Source organism: Phalacrocorax aristotelis, chromosome 1 (genome assembly GCF_949628215.1).
Source record: "Phalacrocorax aristotelis chromosome 1, bGulAri2.1, whole genome shotgun sequence".
NCBI lineage: Eukaryota > Metazoa > Chordata > Aves > Suliformes > Phalacrocoracidae > Phalacrocorax > Phalacrocorax aristotelis.
In genome coordinates this window covers 132,434,271-132,444,873 of record NC_134276.1, presented here as the reverse complement: position 1 = coordinate 132,444,873, position 10,603 = coordinate 132,434,271, and the positions used below count along the sequence as shown (strand labels likewise).

The 10,603-nt window shown below is 49.8% G+C and overlaps 1 protein-coding gene across 2 annotated transcripts; it reads left to right on the top strand.

Annotated features, from left to right (window-relative positions):
* The first annotated feature begins 135 nt into the window (after nt 1-135).
* Nucleotides 136-5,897, top strand: NOP2 (NOP2 nucleolar protein). Of its 2 annotated transcripts, none has more exons than XM_075107936.1 (16): nt 136-321; nt 416-461; nt 540-643; nt 1,270-1,538; nt 1,831-1,874; nt 2,027-2,211; nt 3,004-3,203; nt 3,306-3,395; nt 3,475-3,562; nt 3,656-3,796; nt 3,989-4,128; nt 4,406-4,495; nt 4,801-4,923; nt 5,004-5,101; nt 5,199-5,329; nt 5,438-5,897. In XM_075107936.1, exons 1-16 carry the CDS (start codon nt 216-218, stop codon nt 5,689-5,691), a joined length of 2,109 nt encoding a protein of 702 aa, XP_074964037.1. In that variant the 5' UTR covers nt 136-215; the 3' UTR covers nt 5,692-5,897. The 2 variants fall into 2 exon arrangements, with proteins under 2 accessions (XP_074964037.1, XP_074964027.1); XM_075107926.1 differs by having other exon boundaries at nt 1,267-1,538.
* The last annotated feature ends 4,706 nt before the right edge of the window (nt 5,898-10,603 follow it).

The window sequence follows — 10,603 nt, the reverse complement described above, 5'->3', positions numbered from 1 at the left end:
GCCGAGGCCCCCCGTGCCTCTCGTGACGCCGGAGCTCAGCGGGCCGGGCGTCTGACGTGACCCGCCGAGCCACTCAGCGAGCAGGATCGGCGGCACCAACCAATGGGCAGGGGCGGGGGCGGGCCCGAGGCCGGGCGCATGCGCCGGGGCGGGGCGGCGGGGAGGCGCGCACGTGTGGCGGTGAGCCCGGTGGTGCCGGAGGGTCCCACGGCGCCATGGGGCGGAAGCTGGACCCCACCAGGAAGGAGAAGCGCGGCCCCGGGCGCAAGGCCCGCAAGCAGCGCGGGGCCGAGGTGGAGCTGGCCCGCTTCCTCCCGCCAGGTAAGTCCGGCCCGGGCCGGCCTGGCCCAGTGTCGTCTCGCAGCGCTCGGTGCCGGTGGTGCGGGCTGCCTGACCGCGGCGTCTCTCCCCTCAGAACCGGAGACCGGGAAGAAGAAGCTCTCCAGTCACGCGCGGAAGAGGTGAGGGGGGCGGCAGGGCGCGGGGGCGTCCTGGCCGGGGTGGGCCGGGTCTGACGCCGCTTCTCCTTCTCGATCTAGGGCTGCGAAGAGGCGGCTGGGCGCGGGCAGCGCCCCGGCGGGGAGGAGGCCGCTTGCGGGAGGACGAGTAGGAGGAGGGCGAGCGCCAGAGCCGGAGCCGGCAGGTGAGTGCTGGGGGCGGGGTGGGGGACCGGCAGCCCTCCTGCTCCCAAGTGCACCCCCCCAAAGCACCCCCCGCCACTGTCTGCCACTGGCCTCTTTTATGGTGCGGGAATTTCATTATTTTAAAAATTTTTTTCCTGATTTCTGGTCCCTGTTGTGCCAGGTGGCAGTGCTGTCTGGAGAACAAACCAGTAAAAAGTATCTCTCCCACGTGTTAAAGCTACTTTTGATTTACTCTCCACCCACAGAGAGGTTGTCGTAGGCTTTTAAGCCCGCTGCATTAGGTCCTGCCTAGCCTAGGAGGCTGTCGCAGGAGGAAGAAGGAAGGATAGACAAAGATTTGGGAAGGCAGGTACCGTAATACATCAGAGTAAACAGTGTAAGAACTTCATAGCTGTATTTTTCTTTGGTAATTCTAGTTAGACCTTTTCAAAGTTTTGTTGGGGGAGAGGTGAGAATACGCCCTCGTCTATGATTGAGAAAACTGTTGCGGAGAGTAAACAGTCTATTCTCTTGGACAGGCAGCTCAGGGCTAGGATGAGCGCCTTGCTCATATAACAACTAAGAAACATAAGGCAGCTGCTTTTGAGAATAGCGCCTAACTTTTAACCACTTCTTCTGCCAGTAGTTGAAGAGCAGGAATCCCCACAGAAGGAAAAACATGCCATAAAGGCAGCAAAACAAACCCCTCGTGGCCAGTCTGGCTCCAGCGATGGCAATTCTAAATGGCTGGCTCCGGCCAAAGCCAAGAAAATCCCATCTAAAGGAAACAACGTGATGTTATCCAGCGATGGTGAGGTGGAAGAGGGCAGCTGGGAGATGGAGGAGGATGAGGATGGGAGCAGCGAGGAGATGGTGGATGATTATGGTGCCTCATCATCATCAGAGGAAGAAGAGGTAGGGGCTTTTTGTCCTTAATCACATAAGACTTCCTTGATTTTACTGGCTGAAAGGACCCATCAGGCCTGGGGAAAAAGGGTGACTTTACTGGGGGGTGGATGTTGAGGTGGCAGAGAGCTTTCCCCTTCTTCCTTTTGCAAAAACAATTTCAAGTTCAGTAACTGATCAGTGTAACATTCAGTGCATTTCTCTGTTGTCTTTTTTAAACAGAGCAGATAAATTTCACAGATGATGGGAAGTAAGGGGGTACATGGGGATAGTGTTTCATTAATCTTTTGTCTCTGTCTAGTTGCTGCCTATTGAAAAAGCTGCCCTGAAGCAGAAGTCTGACAGGTGAGTATTTGAGAACATTGCCCGTCCACAGAGTCTTTCCTGTTAGATGAGGAGCCTGTGTTGCTCATTCTTCTGTCCTCTCTGCTAAGAAACGGTAGCTCTGAAGTACCTGTGTTCTTGTGTAAATCTTCTGTCCTGTTCTTTGTTCTTAGGGGAGGCCTCAGTGAAGATGACAGTGAAGAGGAGGAGGAGGAAGAGGAGGTGGCAGAGGAGGCAGTAAAGGGGGCAAGCAGGCAGAAAATGGGACAGAAGGAGGAAGAGAGCCCAGATCTGCAGCTCAACCTGGATATAGACGAACAATTTAAACTGCCAACTAATGAGCAGATCGAGAGAGAGGATATCCTTTTTATCTGTGACATCCATAAGCGTGCAACAGCACGGGGCCTGGATACAACAAAAAAAACTTGCTTTGGACTTTATCACAAGTATTGCTTAGCAAGAGTTTTGTGTGTGACAAAGTATTTTTAGATGAGCTGCCCTAATAGATAGTATACAACACTGTGCTTCTGTATATCACAGTTAGGAAATCTGTTATGCCCTGTATGGAGCTTGGAGCCTGTCCCAGTTTCCTTTCTAGTCCTAAATGCAAGTGGATATCTTACCATGTAGCTTGTTGCTCTGTACCCTGATTTTCTTGGCAGGTATTTGTCTAAACCAATCTTAGAGCTTCTGATGATAGCAATTCCAGCAAGCAAAGTGCTTGCTCTTGGGCTTTCGTGATTTTAATTTCCTGCCCCATAGTACAATTTAATCCTGCCTCTTTTCATTCTCCTCTGTACCCCTTAGTTGCCCTTGGGGAACTTCTAGTCTCCTTTCTGCTACAGGTAATATTTTCAGTATTAGAAGACTTTTTTTTCATCTTCTTTGTCCTAGGTTTTTTTTTCCTGTTTATCTAAAGTAACTAGCCAAATTCTTTTAAATACCTTGTAGTTCCTTCCTTGTGAACTCTTTTGTCTGGTTCCATCCTTTGAATTCCCGCTTTGCTGAGCTCTGATGAAAGCCAATTCCAACAAGGCTTTTCTGGTGCAGGTGCTGTTGTGATGCAGGAGTCTTGCGTGGGCAGTTGTGCTTGTAAGGAGCCTGTGTGTGAGTTTCTTGGCCATTTATGATTCCTTAATGGTCTTTCTACCTGCTGAGCCGCCTGACCTGCATGTCATTCACCAGCGCATCAAGGGCAACATGGAGGTACTGCAGGATTTTGTGGTGAAGCGGGAAGAAGGACGTACACGAAAGGAGTACCTTGCGTTGTTGCGCCGGGATATGGCTGCCTACTATTCTTACAGTGACTTCTTGCTCACGAAGCTCATGGATATCTTCCCACTCCCTGAGGTAGGATCCTGCCCTGCCCATATCCTTGCTGACTGATGAGGATTTACCTGCCTCCTCGGGTCTTCATTTTTATCTCTATTCTTTGTCCTTTCCTTAATCCAGTTGATAAACTTCCTGGAAGCCAATGAGGTTCCCCGCCCTGTGACCATCCGCACCAACACACTCAAGACGAGGCGACGAGACCTGGCGCAGGTCAGGATGAAACGATGGTTGTCTCCTGCGCTGCCTGTCACATGGGGCAGTGTCTCAGTCCCATCTCCTTGTCTTGCAGGCTCTAATCAACCGTGGCGTGAATCTCGACCCCTTGGGGAAGTGGTCAAAAACGGGACTTGTTATTTATGACTCCTCTGTGCCTATTGGTGAGATCACCCTTCCTGTCCTAGAGCTGGGCTGACCTGCTCTTGGCTCCCTTTCTTTCATGTGTCATCTTCTGTTTTGTCTTCCCTGCCCAGGTGCCACACCTGAGTACCTGGCTGGGCACTATATGCTTCAAGGAGCCTCTAGTCTCCTCCCTGTCATGGCTCTGGCTCCGCAGGAAAATGAACGTATTCTGGATATGTGCTGTGCCCCAGGAGGCAAGACCACCTACATAGGTACCAGCCTGGAGCCTTGGGGAGAAGGCTTGGGAGGGACGCTCTGTGAAGCGATGAGCTTCTACTGGTCTATACAGAAAAGGGGAACGGAGGGGGGAACTGAACTCGGGGAAAGGAGTGGGGTTGCTGCCTTTATGGGCAAAAGCACAGGAGGTTTTGAGCCCCTTGCTGATGTGTTTTGCCCTCTGGCAGCTCAGCTTATGAAGAACACAGGTGTGATCTTGGCCAATGACAGCAATGCAGAGCGGCTACGTAGTGTGGTAGGGAACTTGCATCGGCTGGGGGTCACCAATGCTGTAGTGAGTAACTGTGATGGACGCCAGTTCCCCAAGGTATGTTCCTGCTGGCTTTGGGGTGTTCTTACCATGCTTACCTAGAGCTGCTGTGCTGTTCCTTTAGTAAAGCTGTGTTCCACAAGGCCACTTGTCACAGAAGGATGCACAGAGCTGCTGTGGAGTGTGTTTGTTATTTGATATGGAGGCAGGAGGGTGGACAGGGAGGAGAGAGGGATCTTCCCTGCCTTCCCAGTCTTCTGGTTCCCCTTCTAGTCTTGGTCTTGTTCTGAGTCCCCACCTACGAGCGTCATTCCAAATGTATATCTGCCTGTAGGTACTTGGAGGGTTTGACCGTGTCTTGCTTGACGCTCCTTGTAGTGGAACAGGCGTCATTTCCAAGGATCCTGCTGTCAAAACCAACAAGGTGAGTGACCGGTAGGGACACTTCAAGATGGGGACTCAAGTATGAGTTGCAGAGAGGAAGGACTTTGGGGCAGCTTTGTTCTTGAGAGATGCCTGCAATCAGGACACTGATTTTCTTTCCCCCCCCCTTCTCTTTCCTATTCTGCATGTTGTACTAGAGCTAGTTTTTTTGAGGTCAGTTCTGCAGAAGACTTCAGAATCTTCTATATCATATGTGCTTTGCTCTCCTGTCATTCCTCCATACACAACAGAGGCCTGGGGTGCTTCCCTGTGCCTCTGACATCCTAACCTATCTTTCTCTTTCAGGATGAGAAAGACATCCTGCGCTGTGCTCACCTGCAGAAGGAACTGATTCTTAGCGCTATAGATTCAGTCAATGCTGCCTCAGAGACAGGGGGCTACATTGTCTACTGCACTTGCTCCATCATGGTAAGTCCCATGGTCTGCTGTGGTCCTCTTCTGCTCAGGGGACTGGTGAGCTTTGGATTCTAATGCTTAGTCTCTGGCAGGTGGAGGAGAATGAGTGGGTTGTAGATTATGCCCTGAAGAAACGCAATGTTCGTTTGGTGGCCACAGGCCTGGACTTTGGCAAGGAAGGCTTCACCAGGTGCGTGCCAGGTCACAAGCTGCACAGGTGACTGTTCCTTGGTGGCCAGGTTTGAGTAGAGGTATTCTATCACTTCTCACCCCACTTCCTCCTCCAGGTTCAAGGACCGTCGCTTCCACCCCTCCCTCAAGTCTACGAGGCGTTTCTATCCCCACACACACAATATGGACGGGTTCTTCATTGCTAAGTTCAAGAAATTCTCTAATGCTATCCCCCAGGCACAAAAAGGTAACCTAGTGCTGGAGCTCATCTGAGCTACCTGGGCCTGCTTTCACAGGCTGCTTCCCCTGCAGAAGCCATGTGAATTCTTCTTACAGCACCTTTCTCTCGTTTCAGATGAAGAACCTGCTGTAGAAGCAGCAGCTCCATCCGCTGTCCCTGATACCGTCATGGAGCCTCAGCCAAAAAAGAAGAAACTCGAGGGATCAAAAGTTGACAAAAACCAGAAGCTGCCACAGCCTGCTTTGAAGAAGAGACATTCATTGCAGGCACAGAGGAGACCACTGAAGGCTGGCCGGCCTTCTCCCAAAACAATGCGTCCTCAAGTCCCTACCAAAAAGAAGCATAGAGTGAAACCAAACAGACAGTGAGAGGAACTGCTTTTCCAGATATTGGTCCCCTCCCTGGAGAGCAAAGGCCGGGGGCTGCTGCAGCTGCATGTGTACCACCTTGTCTTTCCTGCCCTGTGCAGATAATCTTTGCAGCACTGAGAGCCTGGGACAGCTGTAGCCCCATTTGCTCCTTTCCTTCTGCATCAAGGACTGATGCAGTAACCCATTAAAAGTTTTATACTCTTGCTCAAGTCTCGTCCTTTTCCCTTGATCTGAGAATACAGAATTCTGTCGTGTCCCCTTACTCCTCTGCAACAGGAGTTGCAGCCCCTTCCGCTCCCATCTGATGCTTTGGCACTTCTGGTGTCTGTTCTTAAGCTCTGCAACATGGATGTTTGTGAGGAAGTAGTGGGAGCTGAAATCCTAGCTGCCTGGATGAAGGTTGTATCATGCGGTGCCTGTCAGCAGAGTGCTTTGTCAGGGCAGGGCTGGAGGTCCTAGGCCAGCAGTTCCTGTCGTCACTGTGTGCTGGTCCAGTTCATTGTGATTTGTCCCTGTTTCACCCTTGGGCTGGTCTCCATCAGTCTTTTGGTTCTTGGCCTTCCAGACTGCAGCAGGGATTGCTGCTGGTCCTGGAACTGTGCAATCACATTCTCTTTGCCTTTTTGTTCACTTAGATGCAGTTGCTTCTCCTTGAGACGTAACCAGCAGTGATCTGGGCTGTTTCTATTGACATGTCAGCCCAGGTCCCTTTCCCTTGTCAGTGTGAGTCGGTATCATCTTCTTTGGTTCTGCTCTCCAGGGAATAGATCTTTTTCTAGAGACAATTCATTAATAAGCTTTCTACCATGTGTGCTCTCCAGCTTCTGTTCCACCACGGTGTGCGTGGAGTTGGGTGTGCATCAGGCCTGAGGCATAACTCTTGTGTCTGTAATTATTTTGCTAGCTCAGCTCACGTGAGGCTTTGCCTTGATTTGTTTCCCTCGCCAAGCTTGGGGTTCATGGAAGACCTTGACGTGCTATTCCAGTGTTGGTGTTAAGGACAGCTAAATGCAGTGGACTGTAGGATCTAGGGAATCCTTTCTGTCCTGGTCTGCTACATGTGTGAGGCTGCTGCTTTCTCACATTACCAGGTTCAGGAAGTGGCAAGGCTGAGTGTGAACTCCAGAAATTCCCTCAGAGATACATATCCCCACTGTAGATGCAACCAGACACAGACCGGTTAGCAGAAACCAAACAAAAGTGCTGTGGTGGGCGGGTGCCCTGGAAAAGACAAACAGCACTCGCAAAACATGAATGGCAAAAAAGGCCTAATCTTGTTCTTACTCCCTGGCCCATCAAACCTAGAGCATCCGAGTGGATTGTGTGCACGCACTTCCATGGATCGCTGGTAGCTGGTCCTCAGACTTGTGGCGTGCCTGGTATCTGGCTCTCAGACCTCTTATCCTACTTAAGGGCTAGTCCAGCTTGCAGTTTGCTAGCAGATCACAAATATGCAAGCATGCAGAGGAAACAGCTAGGATTAGTTTAATACAAGGCCAGGACAGATGGTGGTAATCGGGCGCAGGGCTCAGCCAGACAAGCTCGCTGACCAGCAGCCAGTTTCTGTGCGACTCGCCCCTTCTATTTATCCTCTCCATTTCCCATGCTTGCATCTCCCTCATCTAGCTTGATGCTTCCCTTTCCCCTCCTTCAATCCTTGCCCTGAACATCTCATAATGAGTTTTGCTCCCATAATCTTCCTTAAAAACATCACATGATAAACTTTACACGGTCCCACAGTTCCCCTCAAACATCTAATAATAAATTTGCTCTTTCCCATGAAGCCCACAATAATTTTGCTTTCTTATCAGTTGCGAAGTTTCTGGCTGAAGCTCTTCAAGGTTGCATTTGAGTGGTTCCTGTAAGGGTTCAGTCTGTCGCTGTCTCAAGAGCCCTGGTCTTTGTTACACCCCATGTTATCTTCTGCTTTTTAGGGCTTATGTATCTGTGTGTTTGATTTATTGCCACTCTGTTTTGGGGGGGTTTGACTTTGTCTTTTTGTGTTGAATAGCCATTAACCAAATATCCTTATAGTTGAAAATTACTTTTTCTCTGTGCTTCCCAGTGAATCAGGGCAGGGAAGTGCCTCTGAATGCAACCGTCTCACTCCAGGCTTGCGTGGTGAAGTAACCTGGATCGCCTGACATACGGGACCCGAGGGAAGTTTCCCAGGTCTTTCAGAAAAATTAAATAAATACTATGTGCTATCAGGAAAGGAATTATTAGATAGTAAAATGGAGAAAATTATTGCCTCCCTGTATAAAATCACCTCCCTGTACCTGCACTTTAATACTGCATTTCTAGTGCCCGCCATCTGAGTAAGGATTGTAAAACTGGGAAATGTTCAATGTTCAGGGAGGACAGCTATATCCCGAGTTGTGGAATGGTTTCTGTAAGAGGAACAGCTGGAGTCTAGGCCTTTTTAAGCTTGGAAAAGAGACCATGGGGAAAGAAGTAATATAACAGTGTGGAAAATTGTTAGTGGCATGGAGAAGATGAACGGGGAACAACTGCTTGCTCTTTTCCAATAAACAAAAAACCCTCAGACCCATCAAATGCACCAAAGGTATAGGTGACTGTGCAACTCCTTTCTGCAGGGTACGGTGGATGCTAGAAGCTTACACAAGTGTATGCACAAGGGGCAAAAATGTTTTTTGTAAGGGCTGGTATACACAACTGGCTCAGAAAATCCACAAGCTGTGAACTGCTAGAGGCTGGGAGAGCGTCGTGAGGAGGGATTGCGGCTCACTTGCCCTGGTCACAAACCCCTCTGTCCTCATCCTGTGCTGGAAACTGTTTCCTGGGCTTGGATAGACCATTGCTCTGACCCATCTTAGCAGCTCTTGCATCTCTGGGAGGGGGTCCCACTGCTGCGTCTGCCCGTTAGTGCTCCCAAGGTGAGTCCTGAGCTCTGCCTACCTTCTCATTTCCCTCAGCTGGGTCCTTGCTGCACAAGGTTTGTGTTGCTTGGGGCAACAGCAGCTTTCAGGTAGGCTGAGCCCTGCCTCTGCTCCTTCAGCCTTATTTCTTCTCCATTATAGTAGATTTCCCCAGGAGTGATGAAATACAGGATTTTAGCATACAACTCAAAACTGGAGCATACAGAAATCTTCCAGCTGTAGGGTGAGTTGTATCTAGAAGGGCTTTTGCCTCTGGCAAGCTGTGAGCCTGTCCTTTTGGGAGCAATGCTAACATGTCCCACTTTGCTGCTACCTATTGAGGTTCCTATGCTAGCATATAGTCTCAGCTTGATAACCAGTTTATCTTGATAATCCCAGTGGCAGGGATAGAAAGTTCTTGGTTGGGATCCCAGTGTAACTGTCCGGTTTCTCATGGATCTCCAAATTATGTCAGTCCACTCTGAAAGGTGGGAATAGATGCTGCTTTAACCACGTCAATAAAACTTTCTCTTACTGAGCATTGTTCCACTCGCTTTGCTTGCATGCAAGCCTTTTGTTACAGCTGGGGAGAGACAGAGGAAACTTTTGGCTCTCTTTGGTGGTTCTCCCCCCTTCTGCTTTTTATTTCAGCCATTGCAGTTATCACTGCTCAGAGAGATAACGCTGAGCGTGACATTGAAATGTTGCCACTGATCTTCGGAGGCGGTACTGGGGATGTAGCAGCTGGGAACGAAGGTTGGTGGCTTCCCTCTGCATTCTGGTATGAGGCTGCTGGTCACGCTAGACTTCTGTTTGCAGCTGCCTTCTTAGTCTGTGAATCTTTTGTTACCTGAAAGCTGAGTTTTTGGGAAAACGAGACTACTGGATCATCTTTTAGTACCTACATTTAATGTGTTTGAATATTTGAAAGCTGCTGATAACGTGGCTTGTGAGACCTGAGACACAGCAAAGCAGCAACTGAGGCAAAGCAAGGGTTGAAAGCAGATCTGAGGAGTAAACACACCATCATAAATTAAAAACAGGTTGAGAAAAGTCAGTGTAATATGTTGTGATATCTGTTCCACTGTGCTGTGCACAAATGTTGCTGGAGTGGCATTTAATGACTCGGAGGGAAAAAAAATGGATAAGCAGCTCTGTAATAGAGTTGCCATGTGCTGTAAAGTTATTTAGACTAAACAAGGCCAGAAGCATGCAAAACAAACCTGGTGCATGGGAGAGATGAATTTCTGTGTTAATGACTGCCAGCGCAGTGGGAGAAATATCATGCATGTTGTAAGATCTTGAATTCGGTGGGGATTCTTCAAACCCTTCTCCCCAAACAGAGAGGAATGAGTCTATCAGAGAAGCCTTATCAAGGTACAATTAAGTCAGACAGCTGGCAGCTCCTGCCTGCCAGGCTCTGGAGTGCTGCGAGCTCACCCCTGCAGGCGTGGAGGGAGAGGTAGGGTGCTGCGCTACTGCACTTTTGTAGGGGCTGAATCCACAAATGACCAAGCTCGCATCAGTAGGTTTTGCCCCCCCAAGCTGTCCATCTAACGCTAGGGAGGATGTGGAGATCCCCTGAAGAGGATCTCTGCAAGTCCTACCTGCCTGATGTAGTCAACGGGGAATTGCTGAGAAGAGTAAGGTCAGTTAGGTCCCTGGCTCTTGGACGTAGTAGTTAGAACTGCCTTCATGTGCAAGGCCTGGCTACAAAACCCCCTCCTGGACTGGTGCGTGGAGTTTTTTAAAGGAATATCCATTCCCTCCTTTGCTCTTAGATGGGGACATTTCTGTGTGTTGGCAGTGTGGTGATCACACTGCTTCTGTTGGCAGCTGCTGCTCTGTGGCAGTTTCTCCCCATTCGCACCCAAATCTAGGCAGCTAACTCTGGGCTGCCAGCTTTGCTAGGCAGCAGGGTGCCCAAAAGTTGGGTGTTCACTGCAGCACCTGCCTCTGGTTGTGGATAGAAGCAATTTTACAGGACAGTTTTAGTGAAGCATCCTGGAAGTTGGAAGACTTGGAGAGTT